The 19,573-nt window shown below is 61.3% G+C and overlaps 3 protein-coding genes across 4 annotated transcripts; 2 read left to right on the top strand and 1 right to left on the bottom strand.

The window, feature by feature from the left end:
* The first annotated feature begins 508 nt into the window (after nucleotides 1-508).
* Nucleotides 509-4,386, top strand: KRTCAP2 (keratinocyte associated protein 2). The gene is made up of 5 exons (XM_069878894.1): nucleotides 509-581; nucleotides 1,361-1,515; nucleotides 1,589-1,652; nucleotides 3,304-3,370; nucleotides 4,193-4,386. The coding sequence occupies exons 1-5, from the start codon at nucleotides 524-526 to the stop codon at nucleotides 4,311-4,313; spliced, it is 465 nt and encodes a 154-aa protein (XP_069734995.1). The 5' UTR covers nucleotides 509-523; the 3' UTR covers nucleotides 4,314-4,386.
* A 779-nt stretch (nucleotides 4,387-5,165) lies between these two features.
* Nucleotides 5,166-6,164, top strand: DPM3 (dolichyl-phosphate mannosyltransferase subunit 3, regulatory). The gene is made up of 2 exons (XM_069878919.1): nucleotides 5,166-5,220; nucleotides 5,852-6,164. Exon 2 carries the CDS (start codon nucleotides 5,858-5,860, stop codon nucleotides 6,134-6,136), a length of 279 nt encoding a protein of 92 aa, XP_069735020.1. The 5' UTR covers nucleotides 5,166-5,220; nucleotides 5,852-5,857; the 3' UTR covers nucleotides 6,137-6,164.
* A 9,444-nt stretch (nucleotides 6,165-15,608) lies between these two features.
* Nucleotides 15,609-19,549, bottom strand: SLC50A1 (solute carrier family 50 member 1). Of its 2 annotated transcripts, none has more exons than XM_069878864.1 (6): nucleotides 19,447-19,549; nucleotides 18,478-18,555; nucleotides 18,247-18,370; nucleotides 17,171-17,332; nucleotides 16,977-17,096; nucleotides 15,609-16,111 (listed from the first exon to the last, which is right to left on the bottom strand). In XM_069878864.1, exons 1-6 carry the CDS (start codon nucleotides 19,509-19,511, stop codon nucleotides 16,010-16,012), a joined length of 651 nt encoding a protein of 216 aa, XP_069734965.1. In that variant the 5' UTR covers nucleotides 19,512-19,549; the 3' UTR covers nucleotides 15,609-16,009. The 2 variants fall into 2 exon arrangements, with proteins under 2 accessions (XP_069734965.1, XP_069734966.1); XM_069878865.1 differs by lacking the exon at nucleotides 15,609-16,111 and adding an exon at nucleotides 16,119-16,341.
* Between the last annotated feature and the right edge of the window lie 24 nt (nucleotides 19,550-19,573).

Here is a 19,573-nt window from a genome sequence, read left to right as displayed (position 1 = left end):
GGCGGCGTGGCTCGAGGAGCGGCGCCCCAAGAGGGCTGAGCCGGGGGGGGGGGCCGGGAGAGCAGCCGGGACCGGGGGACCGGGGGGTCGGGGATGGGGGGAGGGATGGATTGGGGGGGGGGGGGGTCCCGCACCCCAACCGGGTCCGCGCTCCTCCCGGCCGGCAGGGGGCGCGCCAGGCCGCGGGAAGGCCGTGCCCGCCGGCGGGGGCGGGGCCGCACTGCGCATGCGCGCCGCCTGCCCGGGCGCTGCGGCTTGGAGCGCACTGCGCATGCGCGGTTCCCGCTCCTCTGCGGCGCGCCCTCCCCCCGAGGGGTGGGGGGGGGTGGGGCCCGGCTTTCCACGCATGCGCAGTGCCCGCTCCGCTGTCGTGGTCCTGGATGGATGCGGCACCCGAGCCGCCGGCGTGCCTTTGCGCATGCGCATTGCGCCGCTGTGATGCCCCTGCGCATGCGCATTGCGCCGCTGTGATGCCCCTGCGCATGCGCACTGCGCTTTCTCACCGCCCCTCCCCGCATCGCGCATGCGCCGAGCAGCGGCCCCCGGGACCGGGCCGGGGGCGACGCCGCGGGGCACTATGGGTAACGGGGACCGCTCGGGGACCGGGGATGGGGGGGAGGACAGCGGGACGGGGCTCTGGGGGCGTCAGGGGCACCGGAGGGGACGTGGTCGGCGGCGGGGACGTGTGAGGCGGCCTGCTTCGGTGTGGGGTTCGGCGGGGACCCGGGGGGCGGTGGGGTGAGGAGGGCGCGGGGAACCGGGTGGGGCCTGGGGGGAGGCGGGGAGGGCACGGGAAAGCGGTTGGGACCCGGGGGGCGGTGGGAAGGGGTTGGAGGGGGCACGGGGAACCGGGTGGGACCCGGGGGGCGGCGGGGAGGGCACGGGGAACCGGCTGGGACCCGGGTCCAGCGGCGGGGGAGGGCACAGAGGGGGTGGAGAGGGCACAGGGAACCGGCTGGGACCCGGGGGATGGCAGGGAGGGCGTGGGGTACAGGCTGGGACCGAGGGGGAGGCGGAGAAGGCACGGGGGGTGGGTTGGGGAGGGCCTGGGGAACCGGCTGGGACCCGGGGGGTGGCGGGGAGGGCACGGGGAGGGGGGTGGAGAGGGCAGAGAGAACCGGGTGGGACCTGGGAGACAGAGAGGAGGGCAGGGGGCTGCGAGGAACCAGGGGGTGGCGGGGGGGACACTGGGGGCAGCCGGGTGGGCACAGGAGCGGCCGTTTCCCCGGGAGTGTCGGGGCTTGGGGGGCGTCACAGCGGGCACAGGGGGTGACTGAGGGGCGGGGGGACACCGGGGTGTTGCTGTGGCTGTGGGGGGCCCGGTGCTGGCAGCCTCGCTGAAGCGGCACCGCGATCCCAGCCGTAGGTACGGGCACGTCGCTGGCGCTGTCGTCGCTGCTGTCGCTGCTGCTCTTCGCCGGGATGCAGATGTACAGCCGGCAGTTGGCCTCCACCGAGTGGCTGACCATCCAGGGCGGGCTGCTGGGCTCGGCGCTCTTCGTCTGCTCCCTCACCGTATCCTTTGGGGCCGCGGAGAGTGGGGCTGGGGGTGCGGTGCCCCGTTCTGTCCCTTAACCCTCCTCGCCAGGCATTCAACAACCTGGAGAACCTCGTCTTTGGCAAGGGCTTCCAGGCCAAGATCTTCCCAGAGAGTAAGTGCTGCGGAGGGCTGGCTTGGCCCCGGGCTTTGTCTGTCCTGTGGGAAGGTTTGTCCTGCTGCATCGTAGAACAATTGCAGTGCCCCAGACTAGGAGAAGGCTGGCTGGAAACTGCCTGGAGGAGAAGGACCTGGGGGGGTTGGTTGAACAGGAGCCAGCAGGGGCCCAGGTGGCCAAGAAGGCCAAGGGCATCTTGGCTTGGATCAGAGCCGGCGTGGCCAGCAGGGCCAGGGAGGTTCTTCTCCCTCTGGCCTCGGCCCTGGGGAGACCGCTCCTCGAATCCTGGGGTCAGTTGTGGGCCCCTCCCCACAAGAAGGATGTTGAGGCTCTGGAGCGAGTGCAGAGAAGAGCAACGAAGCTGGGGAGGGGGCTGGAGAAGAAGAGGAGCGGCTGAGAGAGCTGGGGGGGTTTAGCCTGGAGAAGAGGAGGCTGAGGGGAGACCTCATTGCTCTCTGTAACTCCCTGAGAGGAGGTTGTGGAGAGGAGGGAGCTGGGCTCTTCTCCCAAGGGCCAGGGGACAGGACGAGAGGGAATGGCCTCAAGCTCCACCAGGGGAGCCTCAGGCTGGACATCAGGAAAAAATATTTCTTGGAAAGGGTGATTGGGCAGTGTCCGAGGCTGCCCAGGGAGGGGGTTGAGTCCCCTTCCCTGGAGGGGTTTAAGGGCCGGGTGGACGAGGTGCTGAGGGCCATGGGTTAGTGATTGATGGGAATGGTTGGACTCAATGATCCAGTGGGTCTCTTCCAACCTGGTGATTCTGTGATTCTATGATAATAGAATGTCCTGAGTTGGAAGGGACCCCCCAGAATCATCGAGTCCAACTCCTTTCCGTGCCCAGGTCTCCCCAGCCTTCACACTGCGTGTCTGAGGGTGTTGTCCAAATATTTCTGGAATATAGTCAGGTTTGGGACCCTCTCCCAGTGCTCCACCACCCTCTGAGCAAAGAACTTTTTCCTAATGTCCAACCTAACCCTCCCCTGGCATCTTCCTGCCATTCCCTTGGGTCAGAGAGAAGAGCTCAGCACCTGCTCCTCCTCCTCTGCTTCTTGTGAGGAAACTGGTGACTGTGATGAGGTCTCCCCTCAGTCTCCTCCAGGCTGAACAGACCCAGACTTCAGCCACTCCTCACATGGTTTCCCCTCTAAACCCTTCAACTCTGTGCCCTCCTCTGGACGCTCCCCAGGAGCTTCGGATCCTTTTTATCCTGTGATGCCCAAAACTGCCTCCAATTCTCAGAGCAGGACAATCCCCTCCCTCGCCTGGCTAGCGATGCTGCGCTTGATGCCCTCAGAACACGGTTGCCCCCTTGGCTACCAGGACCTACTGCTGGCTCACATCCAACTTGTCATCAACCAGAACCCCCAGATCCCTTTCCGCAGGGCTGCTCTCTAGCCTCTCGCTCCCCAGGCTGTGTGGAGATCCAGAGTTGCTGTGTCTCAAGTGCAAAACCTGACACTTGCGTTTGTTAAACTCAGTTTCGTGTTATCAACAAGTCATTAAACCATTAACTGCTGCATCCAAGTAATTTTTGAAGACGTTAGAGCCCTAGTGTGGATCCCTGCAGAACCCTGCTGGTGACTGATAGCCAGCCCGGCTCTGATGCTGAGTGTGGCTGTGTCTTTTATCTCCTTTTTCTCCCCTGCAGTCCTCACCTGCCTCTTGCTGGCTCTGTTTGCCTCTGGCCTCATTCACCGAGTCTGCGTGACCACCTGGTAAGTCTAGAACAGGTCCCGGAGGGTGGGGAGCAGCCCTTGTGCTGCTGCTGGCCACTGCGATGCCTCGTGCTGGCTGTGGCGGGGGGAACGGGCCACCGGGCAGGGCCAGGGACCCTGAATCATAGAATCACCAGGTTGGAAAAGACCCTCTGGATCATCGAGTCCAACCATTCCCATCAATCACTAACCCATGTCCCTCAGCACCTCGTCCACTCGGCCCTTAAACCCCTCCAGGGAAGGGGACTCAACCCCCTCCCTGGGCAGCCTCGGACACTGCCCAATCACCCTTGCCATGAAAAATTTCTTCTAATGTCCATCCTGACCCTCCCCTGGTGGAGCTTGAGGCCATTCCCTCTCGTCCTGTCCCCTGGCCCTTGGGAGAAGAGCCCAGCTCCTTCCTCTCCACAACCTCCTCTCAGGGAGTTGCAGAGAGCAATGAGGTCTCCCCTCAGCCTCCTCTTCTCCAGGCTAAACCCCCCCAGCTCTCTCAGCCGCTCCTCTTCTTCTCCAGCCCCCTCCCCAGCTTCGTTGCTCTTTTCTGGACTCGCTCCAGAGCCTCAACATCCTTCTTGTGGGGAGGGGCCCAGCACTGACCCCAGGATTCGAGGAGCGGTCTCCCCAGGGCCAAGTCCAGAGGGAGAAGAACCTCCCTGGCCCTGCTGACCACGCTGTGTCTGATCCAAGCCAGGGTGCCATTGGCCTTCTTGGCCACCTGAGGATGAGGCACCGCCGTGGGATTGAAGGGGAAGGTGTTGGTTCAACCTTGGAGTCTTCCTGCCTGCCAGCAGCTCAGCAGCTTCTTCTTTTCTCTTCTCACAGCCTCATCTTCTCCATGGTCGGCCTCTACTACATCAACAAGATCTCCTCCACCCTCTACCAGTCTGCAGCGCCCGTCGCTCCTCCCGCCAAGGCTGTTGGCAAAGGCAGGAAGAGGAATTGATGTCCCAGGGCAGCCCCCTCTCCATTGGGCCGGACTGAAGCTCACCCCAACCCAATAAAGCCATTTCTTTGTAGCTTCTTGTCTGCTGCTGCCACAGGTTTGGTTCCTCTGCTGACTTCCAGCTTGGTTTCCTCTCCCCACTGTGTGCAGGGATGGCTCAGAGCGGTTCTGCTCACTTGGAGCTGCGGGGGAGCCTGGAGGGGGAAATGAGAAGCTGGACGTGAGCCAGCGATGTCCTGCGCTGCATCCAGAGCTGTGGGGCCAGCAGGGAGGGAGGGGATTCTGCCCCTCTGCTCTGCTCTGTGAGACCCACCTGGAGCTCTGGGTCCAGTTCTGGAGTCCTCAGCACAGGAAGGACATGGAACTGTTGGAGCGAGACCAGAGGAGGCCATGGAGATGATCCAAGGGCTGGAGAACCTCCTGTATGAGGTCAGGCAGGGAGGAGAGGTTCAGCCTGGAGGAGAGGAGGCTCCAAGGAGACGTTTAGAGCCACTTAAAGGGGGCTGATAAGAGATCATAGAATCATGAATTGGGTTGGAAGGGACCTCAAAGCCCATCCAGTCCCACCCTGCCATGGGCAGGGACACCTCCCACTGCATCAGGGTCTCCAAGCCCCATCCAACCTGGCCTTGAACCCCTCCAGGGATGGGGCAGCGGGACAGGGGGGCAGGCAGCGGGCACCGGGGCTGTGTAGGACACGGAGAGGCCGTGAGAAGCGCCGGGCAGCCCCGCTCCCACGCCGCCCGGACGCGGAGGAAACCAGGTGCTTCCTGCAGCGCCGCCGTTGCCAGCTGACCCTCCCCGAACTACAACTCCCAGCGGCCCCCGCGGCGGCGGCGGCGCCGTCGTGACGTCAGCCGCGCGACGGGCGGGAAAAGGGGGCGCGCTCGGCCCGGGCCCGGTCCAGGTTGGGGCGGGAGCGGGGCCGGTTCTTTAACGGGCACGGAGGGGGCTGGGACCGGGGCCGGTTGGTGAAGTCTGAAGGGGTCTGCGAGGCCCCTGCTGGGCCCGGGTGCCTGTTGGAGAAGGGGCCCGGCTCCTGGCACCGGTTGGCGGGGGCTGGAGGGGTTCGGGAGCCTCGGATGAGGCTGGGGCCGGGTCCCGGTACCTGTTGGTGAAGGCTGGAAGGGTTCGAGATGCCCCGCAGGCACCGAGGGGGCTGATTCTGGACCCCGGTACCGGTTGGTGAAGGCTGGAAGGGTTCGAGATGCCCCGCAGGCACCGAGGGGGCTGATACGGGGCCCCGGTACCGGTTGTTGAAGGCTGGAGGGGTTCGAGAGCCTCGGATGGGGCTGGGGCCGGGTCCTGGCATCGGTTGCCAGAGCGTCTGGGTCCCGGTACTGGTTGGTGAAGGCTGGAGGTGTTCGGGAGCCTCAGATGGGGTCGAGGCCGGGTCCTGGTACCGGTTGGCGGGGCCTTGGAAGGGTTTGAGACCTCCTAGAGGCCCCGAGGGGTCCGGTCCCGGCCTGGTTGGGTGGAGGGGGCGATGTGGGGTGCGGGTAGGTCTGTTCCTCACGTTCTCCTCCTCCTCTCTGCAGGCCGCCATGACCAAGCTGGGGCAGTGGCTGTGTGGACTCGCCCTGCTGGGCTCGGCCTGGGCCGCGCTGGCGCTGGAAGCCCCAGGCCTGCGTCTCCCGGCCCCGTTCCGTGAGGCTCTGCTGCCCCTGCCTCTCTACCTGCTGGTGGCCTTCGGCTGCTACTCCCTGGCCACCGTGGGCTACCGCCTGGCTACCTTCAACGACTGCGAGGAGGCGGCTGCGGAGCTGCAGGAGCACATCAGGGAAGCACGGAGGGACCTGCGGCAGCGAGGGCTGCGGTTTTAGAATCCGAGAAATCAAGGAAGGGTTTCAAGTTGGAAGGGACCTCAAAGCCCATCCAGTCCCACCCCTGCCGTGGGCAGGGACACCTCCCACTGGATCAGGGGCTCCAAGCCCCATCCAACCTGGCCTTGAACCCCTCCAGGGATGGGGCAGCCACCACTGCTCTGGGCAACCTGGGCCAGGGCCTCACTGCCCTCATTGTGATGAATTTCTCTCTTAAATCTCATCTAAATCTTCCTCCTTGGAATTTCGAGCCATTCCCCTGCATCCTATCACTCCAGGCCCATGTATAAAGCCCATTCCCAGCTTTTCTGGAGCCTCTTTCCATACTAGAAGCTGCCCCAACGCCAGAACCTTGAAGGAGCTGCACGTGCCCCAACACTAGAACCTTCTCAAAGGAGCTTCTGCGCATGCCCCAACGCCAGAACCTTCCTGAAGGATCTTCTGTGCATGCCCCAGTGCCTGAACTTTGTCAGCAAGCCCATCCTCTCACATTCTAAAGCTTGGGCTTGTCTTATAAATGATTCCTGCTAAGAAGGCACAGAGGTCGTGCCCACCACTGCATGGACCACACTTCAGGTCTGGCCCGGCCTGAAGAAGAAGAACTGGACCACGTGTTCCTCAAGAATTGCTGCTGGATGGACCGTGTTTCCCTGAGGAACCACTGTGCCCCACTGAAGTGGTGATGATTTTCTTTTCCCACTGCTACTTCTCTCTCGTCCTCTGATTTCTCTTTCCGTACCTTCTTTTTCTCGGCACTGTGGTGAGTCGGATCGAATCTGATTTGGGTTGGAATTTGTGTAGTGGTCTTGGTTGTGTTCAAAGTCTCGGGTTGGGATCTGAACAGATTGGGATCTGCTTCGCGACCTTGAGAAGCTGGGACTCCTGAGCATCTGTTTGATGACTTTGGCTGTGTCCAAAATAAACGCTGCAATAGAATTTGCCCTGACAGATTTGTCACTCTCCAATTTGCTGCACGGACACCCAAAAAAACTCTTTTACCCTCTCCTTTTGACTCTGTAGGTTGGGGTGGCCCCTACCAGCCACTCTCCATCTCTTCATCCCCAGCCTGTATTGATACTGAGAGTTGCTCTGACCTTGTGCGTGGCCTTCTTGAACCTCCTGAGGTTTTCCTGCACTTGGGGCACAACAACCCTGAGCAGCTCCAGCCTAGGAGAAGTCTGGCTGGAAAGTGCCTGGAGGAGAAGGATCTGGGGGTGTTGGTTGAACAGGAGCCAGCAGGGGCCCAGGGGGCCAAGAAGGACAATGGCATCTTGGCCAATGGCCAAATGGCCAAAGGTTGAGTCCTCTTCCCTGGAGGGGTTTAAGGGCTGGGTGGACGAGGTGCTGAGGGACATGGGTTAGTGATTGATGGGAATGGTTGGACTCGATCCAGAGGGTCTTTTCCAACCTGGTGATTCTATGATTCTATGATTGATGAAGATACTGAACACCCCTGGTCCCAAACCATCCTTCCCTCTGTGTTGGGGAGATTTGGATTTCATGGGTGGATGAGGAATGGGTTGGATGGTTGCATCCAGAGAGTAGTGATCTAGAAGAGAAGACTCTGAGGAGACCTTGTTGTGGCTTTTCAATACTGAAGGAGGGGCTGGTAAGAAAGATGAATAAAAACTCTAGCAAAGCCTGTAGCAGTAGGACAACAGGGAATGGTTTTAAACTGAAAGAGAAGTTCAGATTGGATCTTAGGGAGAAATGTTTTGCTGTGAGGCTGGGGAGGCCCTGGCCCAGCCTGCCCAGAGCAGGGGTGGCTGCCCCATCCCTGGAGGGGTTCAAGGCCAGGTTGGATGGGGCTTGGAGCCCCTGATGCAGCGGGAGGTGTCCCTGCCCAGGGCAGGGGTGGGACTGGATGAGTTTTGAGGTCTCTTCCAACCAACCCATTCCATGATTCCCTACTGGGGGTTGCATTTATGAGCTCTGTGCAGAGGAGGGGTCTCCACCCAGGCTCCCTCTCGGCGTTGCCGCTGCCTTGCAGAGGCTGCAAGAATCCCCCCCTGTCCCAGCTCAGCCTCTCCCTCTCCTAGTTTCTCGGAGCTTGGCTCTGGAGGCAGGGATGGAAGGTGGCGAGAGTAGGATGAGGCCTCGCCCTGCAGCCCCGCGGCGCTTGGGTAGCTCTGTGGGCAGAGCGCGTTCCCGGCTGCCCTTCAGATGTGGTTCACACGGGCAGGTGGGAGCTGGAGCAGACTCATCCCGACCCGGCTGGATGGATTCCAGGGCAAGGAGGAGAGAAGTTGCTTGGGTGGAGCGGGCGGCACAGCCTTTAAAGTGTAGGATGCCCAGAGCCTGTGGTCTCCCCCGAGCTGCCGGGGCGGCTCAGCCCACGCCGGGGGCTGCTCCCTGCTCCTGCCAGCACAGCTCCCGCTCCTCTGCTCCAGCTTTGCGGGCAGATCACAGAGTCGTGGAATGGTTTGGGTTGGATCGTGAAGGTCATCCACTTCCAACTCCCCTGCAGTGAGCAGGGACACCTCCCACGGGATCAGGGGCTCCGAGCCCCATCCAACCTGGCCTTGAACCCCTCCAGGGATGGGGCAGCCACCACGGCTCTGGGCAACCTGGGCCAGGGCCTCCCCACCCTCACAACAAAATATTTCTCCCAGAGATCTCATCTCAGTCTCCTTTCTTGCAGCTGAAAAACATCCCTCTCATCCTGTCCCTGCCCTCCCTGATCCAGAGCCCCTCCCCAGCTTTCCTGGAGCCCCTTTCCATACTGGAAGCTGCTCTAAGTTCTCCCTGGAGCCTTTTCTTCTCCAGGCTTAACAGCCCCAACTCTCTCAGCCTGTCCTCATACAGGAGGTTCTCCAGCCCTTGGATCATCTCCGTGGCCTCCTCTGGTCTTGCTCCAACAGCTCCATGTCCTTCTTATGCTGAGGACTCCAGAACTGGACACAGGACTCCAGGTGGGTCTCACCTGAGGGGCGGAATCCCCTCCCTCCCTGCTGGTCCCGTCACTCTGGATGCAGCCAAGGACACGGGTGGTTTCTGGGCTGCGAGAGCAGCATCTCTTCCCCCAGTACCCCACGTCCTTCTCCTCAGGGTTGCTCCCAATCCCCTTGTCACCCAGCCTGTATTCATAGAATCATAGAATCACCAGCTTGGAAAAGACCCACCGGATCATCGAGTCCAACCACCCATTGAACGAAGCTGATGTGCCAAGGTGCCATAGAATCCCAGAATCGGTAAGGTTGGAGAAGACCTCTAAGCTCACCCAACCCAACCATCAACACAACCCCACTGGGCCAACTAAACCGTGTCCCAAAGTGCCACAGCCACACGTGTTTTGAACCCCTCCAGGGGTGGGCACTCATGGCCATCCAGGTGCTTCTCACAGCCCGCTGTGGGCTACTCGTAACCTTCCTTGGGCCACTTGTGGTCCTCCATGAGTACTCATGACACTCCACAGGCTACTTGTAGCCCTCTATGGGCTACTCATGGCCCTCCATCAACAGCTTATGGCCATCTAGGGGTTACTCACGGCCCTCCATGGGCTACTTGGCCATTCAGGGGTTACTCATGGCCATCCAGAGGCTACTCATGGCCATCGAGGGGCTACTCATAGCCCTCCATGGGCTACTTAGCCATCCAAGGGCTACTCATGGCCATCCAGAGGCTACTCATGGCCATCTAGGGGTTACTCACGGCCCTCCGTGGGCTACTTGGCCATCCAAGGGCTACTCATGGCCATCCAAGGGCTACTCATGGCCATCAAGAGGCTACTCATGGCCATCCAGAGGCTACTCCCAGCCCTCCATGGGCTGCTTATGACCATCCAGGGCTACTCACATCCCTCCGTGGGCTACTCACAGCCCTCCGTGGGCTTCTCCTGGCCATCCAGGTGCTACTCAGTACACTCCCTGCCCCGATCCAGCCCTGTCCCCCCTCCCGTTGTGTTACCTCCTCACTGCTGGGAAGCGGGCGATGCTGGAAAAGGGTTTGGAGGTGCCAGGACATCCTTGGGGACAAAGCAGCTGTGGGGACAAGAGCCACCCTGACCCCCAGCACCCCAGGAGGGAGAGACGGGGCCTCCACCCCTGCCCTGGGCAGCCTCAGAGCTTCATCACTCTTTCCATGAGAAATCTTTCCTAATATCCAAACCTGCCCTGGCAGAACGTGAGGCTGTTTCCTCTCATCCCAGCGCTTGTTTCTTGGGAGAAGACACCAACACCAAGCCAGCTCCAACCTTCCCAGGAGCTGCAGAAAGCGATGAGGTCTCCCCCTCAGCCTCCTCTTCTCCAGGCTAAACAACCCCCCGGTCCCTCAGCTGCTCCCACAACCCCTTCCCAGCTCCGTTCCCTTCTCTGGACGTGCTCCAGCCCCTCGAGATCTTTATTGGGCTGTGCTGGTTCCTCTGGCCAGGAGGATCCCTCTGTCTGAGGGAGATCCCTTGGTCTGGAGGGGGTTCCTTCTGTCCAGGGCCCCTCTGTCCATCAACCCTCTGTTCTAGGGGATTCCTGTGTCCAGGAGGGATCTCTATGTCTGGAGGGGGATCCTCGTGTCCAGGAGGGGGATCCCTGTGTCCAGGAGGGGATCCCTGTGTCCAGAGTGGGGGGATCCCTGTGTTTGAGGGAGGAATCCCTGTGTCCAGAGGGCGATATCCTTGTGTCCAGGGAGGGGATCCCTCTGTCCAGGGGGGAATCCCTGTGTCTGGGGGGAATCCCTGTGTCTGGAGGGGGATCCCTGTGTCTGGGGGGATCCCTATATCTAGGAGGGAATCCCTGTTTCTTCAGGGATCCCTGTGTCCGAAGGGAGATCCCTGTGTCTGGGGGGGATCCTTATGTCCAGAGAGGGAATCCCTGTGTCTGGAGGGGATCCCTGTGTCCAGGGTGGGGATCCCTCTGTCCGGGGGGGGGATCCCTGTGTCCAGGGGTGGATCCCTGTTTCTGGGTGGGATCCCTGTGGCCAGAGAGGGAATCCCTGTGTCCAGAGTGGAGAATCCCTGTGTCCAGGGGGAATCCCTGTTTCTAGGAAGGGGGGATCCCTATGTCTGGGGGGGATCCCTGTTTCTGGAGGTGATCCCTGTGTCCAGAGTGGGGGATCCTTATGTCCAGAGGGGGATCCCTGTGTCTGGGGGGGATCCCTGTGTCTAGAATGGGGTTATCCTTGTGGCCAGAGAGGGAATCCCTGTGTCCAGGGTGGAGATCCCTGTGTGTGGGGGTGCTCCCCGTGTCCAGAGAGGGGAATCCCTGTGTCTGGGGGTGCTCCCCGTGTCCAGAGAGAGGAATCCCTGTGTCTGGGGGTGCTCCCTGTGTCCAGAGAGGGGAATCCCTGTGCCTGGGGGTGCTCCCTGTGTCCAGAGAGGGGAATCCCTGTGCCTGGGGGTGCTCCCTGTGTCCATAGAGGGGAATCCCTGGGTCTGGGGGTGCTCCCTGTGTCCAGAGAGGGGAATCCCTGTGCCTGGGGGTGCTCCCTGTGTCCATAGAGGGGAATCCCTGTGCCTGGGGGTGCTCCCTGTGTCCATAGAGGGGAATCCCTGGGTCTGGGGGTGCTCCCTGTGTCCAGAGAGGGGAATCCCTGTGCCTGGGGGTGCTCCCTGTGTCCAGAGAGGGGAATCCCTGGGTCTGGGGGTGCTCCCTGTGTCCAGAGAGGGGAATCCCTGTATCTGGGGGTGCTCCCTGTGTCTGGGGGTGCCAGGACCCGTGCAGCCGGCCGGGCTGGATTGGCTGCGCGGCTGGTGGTGACGCACGCTGGGACCTGCCTCGCTGGCAGCCTCGGCGGCTTCTTCGCATACCGGAGCGAAGGACTTTCTTGTTTTTAATTATCGGCTGCGCATCCTTCTGCGAAGAAATGAAAGGAGCAGTTGGTAGCAGGAGGGAGGACTCGGGCTAATTAGCAGGAGCGACTAATTAGCTGTTTCCTGAGCAACAATGGCAGCGCCGAGCAGGGTGGGCAGCTCTCACCGTTGCCTGCGTGCGGCTGTTTGAGCTCTGTGGGCTACTGAAGGCCCTCCGTGGGCTACTGGTGGTCCTCCACGGGCTGGCTACTCATGATCATCCAGTGGCTACTTCACAGGCCTCCAGGGGCTACTCATGGCCATCCAGGGGCTACTCACAGCCCCCCGTGGGCTACTTGTAGCCTTCCATGGGCCACTTGTGGTCCTCTATGGGTACTCATGATGCTCCATAGGCTACTTGTAGCCCTCTATGGGCTACTCATAGCCCTCCATCGACTGCTTATGGCCACCCAGGGGCTACTCACAGCCCTCCATGGGCTACTTGGCCCTCCAGAGGCTATTCATGAACATCCATGGGCTACTCAAGGCCATCCAGGAGCTACTTGGCCCTCTGTGGGCTTCTCATGGTCACTCACAGCCCTCCGTGGGCCCCTTGTGGTCCTCCATGGGTACTCATGATGCTCCGTAGGCTACTTGCTGCCATCCGTGGGCTATTTGTAGCCCTCTATGGGCTACTCATGGCCCTCCATGGATTGCTTAGGGCCATCTAGGGGCTACTCATGGCCATCCAGGGCTACTCATGGCCCTCCATGGATTGCTTAGGGCCATCTAGGGGCTACTCATGGCCATCCAAGGCTACTCATGGCCCTCCATGGATTGCTTAGGGCCATCTAGGGGCTACTCATGGCCATCCAAGGCTACTCATGGCCCTCCATGGGTTGCTTATGGCCATCCAGGGGCTACTCAGGGCCATCTAGGGGCTACTCATGGCCATCCAAGGCTACTCATGGCCCTCCATGGGTTGCTTATGGCCATCCAGGGGCTACTCAAGGTCATCCAGGGCTACTCACGGCCCTCCCTGGGCTACTCATGTCCATCCAGGGGCTACTCACGACCATCCAGGGGCTACTCACAGCCCTCTGTGGGCTACTCATGGCCATGCAAGGGCTACTCCCAGCCCTGTGGCAGCCGGGCAGGCAGCAGCAGCGTCTCCGTGCCCAGCCACGTGCCCTCTGTGGGCGCTGGCGTCCCCGGGAGCTGCTCCGCTCGCCTCCAGCCTCCTCGCACGTGGGGCCGCAGCCTGGATTTCTGCCTGGTGCATCAGTGGTGAAAGCTGCTCGTTACCAACACGGTCACTCCCTGGAGTCGCTGGGGGATGGGGATGGGGCAGCAAGCGTGGCCCCGGGGGGGGATCCCTGCGGCAGAGACACCTGCAACTGCAGCCAGTGTGGATGAAGGGAGCCCTGGTGCAAATCCCTGGGGCAGAAACACCTGCAAGTGCAGCCGGAGCGGGCGAGGGGAGCCCTGGCTTCGTGGCAACAAGACGGAGCATGCTGGGAGCCGCGCAAGCTCGTCTTTCATAGAATCATAGAATCACCAGGTTGGAAAAGACCCTCAGGATCAGCATGTCCAACCATTCCCATCAATCACTAACCCATGTCCCTCAGCACCTCATCCACCCGGCTCTTAAACCCCTCCAGGGAAGGGGACTCAACCCCCTCCCTGGGCAGCCTCGGACAGGGACCAATCACCCTTTCCAGGAAAATATTTTCTTGATGTCCAGCCTGACCTTCCCCTGGTGGAGCTTGAGGCCATTCCCTCTCGTCCTGTCCCCTGGCCCTTGGGAGAAGAGCCCAGCTCCCTCCTCTCCACAACCTCCTCTCAGGGAGTTGCAGAGAGCAATGAGGTCTCCCCTCAGCCTCCTCTTCTCCAGGCTAAACCCCCCCAGCTCTCTCAGCCGCTCCTCTTCTTCTCCAGCCCCCTCCCCAGCTTCGTTGCTCTTCTCTGCACTCGCTCCAGAGCCTCAACATCCTTCTTGTGGGGAGGGGCCCACAACTGACCCCAGGATTCGAGGAGCGCTCTCCCCAGGGCCGAGGCCAGAGGGAGAAGAACCTCCCTGGCCCTGCTGGCCACGCCGGGTCTGATCCAAGCCAAGATGCCCTTGGCCTTCTTGGCCCCCTGGGCCCCTGCTGGCTCCTGTTCAACCAACCCCCCCAGGTCCTTCTCCTCCAGGCACTTTCCAGCCAGACTTCTCCTAGGCTGGAGCTGCTCAGGGTTGTTGTGTCCCAAGTGCAGAACCTGGCACTTTAACCCCCACAAGCTCCATCCCAGCCTCTCGCCTCCTTGTTGGCTTTTCCCAAGCCACGTCGCAAGGTGTAAACCAGCTTCTGCTCTGCCAGAGTCCTCATCATCACTTCCTTAATCCGGGCTGCGTCATCCAGGCTGGAGGACGTGGCAAAGCTGCAGGAATCGGCTTCTCATTCCTGGGGGGGGGCTCCCAGCTCAAGGTGGGGTTTGTTTTGCAGGATTCCAGGCACTTGCGGTGTAATTCGGTCACCCAAACACGCGCCTGTCTCTGCGCTTGACGTGCTCGCCCGATAGCTTCATTCCAGATCGTTGTTAATTTGTTAATTGAGTTTGGGTCGATGCCAGCGGCTGCTGGATTCGTACGCGCTCGATCGTCGGGGGGTTGCGGGGAGGATTTTAATCGATTCTCCGTCTGCCAGCATCCAAGCCTCGTGTTGAACACAATTTCCTTTCCCTTTTGGGACCCGTGTCCTCGTGCTGCTGATGAAGAGGAGTCACAGCAGCCACCCTGGGCAGCTCTGGAATCCTTGCGGTCCCTCTCCATGCCCCAAATTCAGCCCCGTGCCCCCTCCAGCCCCAATCCAGCCCCCTCCTGCCCCAATCCAGCCCCCTCCTGGACATGAGGGAAAGGTTCTTCAACCAAGAAGTGCAGCACTGGAACAGAATCATGGGATGGTTTGGGTTGGAAGGGACCTCAAAGCCCATCCAGTCCCACCCCTGCCATGGGCAGGGACACCTCCCACTGGATCAGGGGCTTGGAGCCCCTGATCCAACCTGGCCTTGAACCCCTCCAGGGACGGGGCAGCCACCTCTGCTCTGGGCAACCTGGGCCAGACCCTCCCTAACCTCACAGGAGAACATTTCTCCCCAAGATCTCACCTCAACCTCCCCTCTTACAGCTCAAAACCATTCCCCTCATCCGATCCCTGAGCTCCCTGATCCAGAGCCCCTCCCCAGCTTTCCTGGAGCCCCTTTCAGCACTGGAAGCTGCTCTAAGGTCTCCCCAGAGCCTTCTCTTCTCCAGCCTGAACAACCCCAACTCTCTCAGCCTTCTATGGGAGGTTCTCCAGACCTCGTATCATCTCCGTTGCCTCCTCTGGTCTCACTCCAACAGCTCCATGTCCTTCCTGGGCTGAGGACTCCAGAACTGGACCCAGAGCTCCAGGTGGGTCTCACCAGAGCAGAGGGGCAGAATCTTCTCCCTCGCCCTGCTGGCCCCACAGCTCTGGACACAACCCAGGACACAGTTGGTTTCTGGGCTGCATGTGGAGCTTCATGTGGAGCTTCTCAGCCTCCAGCACCCCAAGTCCTTCTCCTCGGGGCTGCTCTCCATCCCTTCATCCCCTATCCTGTATGGAAACCGAGCAGGACTTTGTGTTTGGCCTTGTTGAACCTCCTGAGGTTCTCAGAGCCCAACTCCTCCAGCCTGTCCAGCTCCCTCTGGGTCCCACGCCATCCCTCAAGGGGACTTCACCACTCAGCTTGGACACCAGAAGAGTCTCTGATTTATTAAAAGGCACTTCAATTCATACAAAAGAGAACACGGGGCTTCCCGGCAGCCCCGCGTGGCGCTGGGGCAGAGCCGTGGGTACGCAAGATCATCCAGGGGTCTCCAGGAACCGGGACACAGAGAGCTCTGAGCACCTCAAAGGCATCGCTGAGACCAAACCACCCATCCCCAAGGGCTGGAGGGACAACAGTGAGGGTGAAGCCCCTTCCTGGGGTCCCGGTCCTGCCGGGAGCAGGCGGCCTCGGCCAAGGGGGACAACAACGCTGCGTTGTCACCACAGCTCGGTGGCTGCGGCCAGTCCAGCCAGGCAAAGGGAGAACTTGGGGGGATCCTTCATCATTCTGGAGGACGTGAGCTCCTTCCATGGGGTCCCTCAAGCCGGAAGGGCTCGGTAGGGCTTGTCCTGGCCCGGTGGGTACCACCAGAAGAGCCAGAACCTCACCACGCTGGTGACGACCCCTGGCACGTTGGGGACCTGCGGGAGGACACGAGGTTGGGGGGGAGCGGATGGATCTGCTTGGCTCACGGCACTGCCGCCCTCCCCCCACCGCCGCTCCAGCAGCCCCACGTTGCCGGGGGAGATTTATTGGCCCGATCCCATCTAATTAATTAAAATCAATACTCATCTCGCCGAGCCTAGTCACGGGCTCTGCTGTGTGACACAGATGACGCCCGACGGGGACCGGCCCGGTGCCAACTGCCTAGCTGAATGGCACCAGGAGAGATGGGATGGGATGGGATGGGATGGGATGGGATGGGATGGGATGGGATGGGATGGGATGGGATGGAAGAGCTGGAGATGATGGAGATGGAGGTGGAGGTAGAGATGATGGGATGTGAACGGGATGTGATGGGATGGAAGAGCTGGAGATGATGGAGATGGAGGTGGAGATGATGGGATGCGATGGGATGGGATGGGAACGGGATGGGATGGGAACGGGATGGGGATGGGATGGGATGGGATGGGGATGGGATGGGATGGGATGGGATGGAAGAGCTGGAGATGATGGAGATGGAGGTGGAGATGATGGGATGGGATGGGATGGGATGGGATGGGATGGGATGGGATGGGATGGGATGGGATGGGATGGGATGGGATGGAAGAGCTGGAGATGATGGAGATGGAGATGATGGGATGGGATGGGGTGGGACAGGGATGGAATGGGACAAGGATGTGATGGGATGGAAGAGCTAGAGATGATGGAGATGGAGGTGGAGGTGGAGATGATGGGATGGGATGGGATGGGATGGGATGGGATGGGATGGGATGGGATGGGATGGGATGGGATGGGATGGGATGGGAAGTGAAGGGAGAGCAGCCCTCAGCCACCCCAACTCACCATGATGTAGAGGTCCCGGAGCTGCAGGCCGTAGAGCGTCCAGCTGGTGGAGGCCAGGAAGGTGGTGACGGTCAGGGGGAAGGACAGGCAGCGCGTCGACTTAGTCCGGACAATCTTGGCCTGCGGAACCTAACGTCAGGCTGGTCCTGGGCTTGGCAGCCCGGATGCTGCTGCAGCCCCCCAGCCCCACGCACCAGGTCGGCCAGCGGCGAGAGGTACATGGTGATGGTGAAGACACTGCAGAAGAGCCCCAGGCGTGCCAGGCGCGTTTGGGCATCAGCAATGCCGAGGGTGAAGTAGCCGTAACCGGTGGCCAACACGGCCAGGAGCAGCAGGGTCTGCAGCAGCACAGGGCGCTGGGGCGGAGAGGAGGGGATGGTGAGCACCAGGGTCCCGAGGCAACGGCAGGAAGATGGGCCAGAGGAGGGAAAGGTTGGACATTAGGGAAAGGTTCTTCAGCCAGAGGGTAGTGAAGCACTAGAACGGAATCATGGATTGGGTTGGGTTGGAAGGGACCTCAAAGGCCATCCATTCCCAACCTCCCACTGCATCAGGGGCTCCAAGCCCCGTCCAACCTGGCCTTGAACCCCTCCAGGGATGGGGCAGCCACCCCTGCTCTGGGCAACCTGGGCCAGGGCCTCCCCACCCTCACAGCAAAACATTTCTCCCCAAGATCTCATCTCGGTCTCCTTCCTTGCAGCTCAAAACCATCCCACTCATCTTCTCCCTGAACTCCCTGATCCAGAGCCCCTCCCCAGCTTTCCTGGAGCCCCTTTCCATACTGGAAGCTGCTCTAAGGTCTCCCCAGAGCCTTCTCTTCTCCCTCAGCCTGTCCTCAGCTGGGAGGTGCTCAGACCATCTCCGTGGCCTCCTCTGGACTCACTCCCCAGGGACACACTCAAGGCCCCAAGACTGACAACATTCCAGAAGCATTTGGCCAACACCCTAGGACACCCGAGGTGAAGGTTGGGGTGTCCTGTGCAGGGACAGGAGTTGGACTCGATGATCCTTTGGGGGTCACTTCTAACTCATAGAATCATAGAATCACCAGGTAGGAAAAGACCTACCGGATCATGGAGTCCAACCATTCCCATCAATCACTAACCCATGTCCCTCAGCACCTCGTCCACCCGGCCCTTAAACCCCTCCAGGGAAGGGAACTCAACCCCCTCTGTTCAACTGAACGCAGTATTCAAGGAGAACTCAAGACATTTTATGGTTCTAGAGTCCCCCCTGCCCCCTCCATCACCCCAACTTGGTCGCCCCCCACCTTGATGGGGCTGTAGTAGAGGAACGCCAGGATGTAGAGGCTCTGCAGGGCTGCTCCGATGGCATTGACGGTGATGAGCGTCCAGTCCTCCTTCAAGCAGCCGTAGCCCAGCCAGCTGAGGTTGCTGCAGGGCAAACACAGGAGCTACCATGGTCTGGGGGAGCTTCTGCTCTCTCCACGCTCATGGAACCCCCTCACATTGAACCACCCCTGGGCTCAACCCCGTCGTACTTGACATCAGTGGTGAGGAAGGGCAGGAACTGGATGTTCTCCACGCTCTTGGTCGTCAACATCTGGCGCAGGTCGGACCTGGGGAGAGCGGAGGGGAGCAGCCTCTTGGGTGTCTGGTGCCACTGAGGGGGGGGCTACGAGTGCTCCCCTAAAACGCAAACTCAATACTCCAAGGCCTCCCCTACACTTGGAGCACCCCTAGACTCGCCTATTTCCCCCCTCCCTGCACACCTAAGGCCCCTCTTGCGCCTCTAGATCCTCCTATTCCACCCTCATCCACCTATGGCCCCCCTGCACCCCCAGACCCTCCCATTCCCCCCCCCCCTTAGCCCCCCTAGACCCTCCCATGCCCACCTATAGCCCCTCCTGCCCCCCAGACTCTCCAGTTCCCTCCCCGCCCCCCATGGCCCCCCCTAACCCCCAGACCCTCCCATTCCCCCCCTGCACCCCAGACACTCCTATTCCCACCCCCTGCCCCCCTATAGCCCCCCTGCACCCCTAGACCCTCCTATTGTCCCCTTGCACCCCCAGATCCTCCCATGTCCCCCTGCCCCCCTATAGCTCCCCTGTGCCCCCAGACCCTCCCATTCCCTCCCCCTCGGCCCCCTATGGCCCCCCCTGCACCCCCAGACTCTCCCATTCCCCCCCTGCACCCCCAGACCCTCCTATTCCCACCCCCGCACCCCTATAGCTCCCTTGCACCCCCAGAACCTCCTATTCCCTCCTTGCACCCCCAGACCCTCCCATGTCCCCCTGACCCCCTATGGCCCACCCTGCACCCCCAGACCCTCCCATTCCCCCTGCCCCCCAGACCTCCCCATTCCTCCCCCCCAATGCCCCCCCCTGCACCCCCAGACCCTCCTATTGCCCTCCTGCACCCCCCAGGCCCCTTATACCCTCCCATGTCCCCCCTATGCCCCCCCCCTGCACCCCCAGACCCTCCAATTCCACCCCCCACCCCGGGCTCACAGGCCGGTGCCGAACATGGCGAGCGTGCAGGCCAGGCAGGAGGTGGCGAGCAGGCCCGGGGCCATGGCGACCAGACCAGCGGCCCCGTGGCGACCGGGGAAGGGGGGGGAGTGGGGGGGGGGGGGCG

The sequence above is a fragment of the Phaenicophaeus curvirostris genome, chromosome 29, assembly GCF_032191515.1.
Source record: "Phaenicophaeus curvirostris isolate KB17595 chromosome 29, BPBGC_Pcur_1.0, whole genome shotgun sequence".
NCBI lineage: Eukaryota > Metazoa > Chordata > Aves > Cuculiformes > Cuculidae > Phaenicophaeus > Phaenicophaeus curvirostris.
The sequence above is the reverse complement of the archived record's forward strand: the minus strand, read 5'-3'. Positions and strand labels throughout refer to the sequence as shown.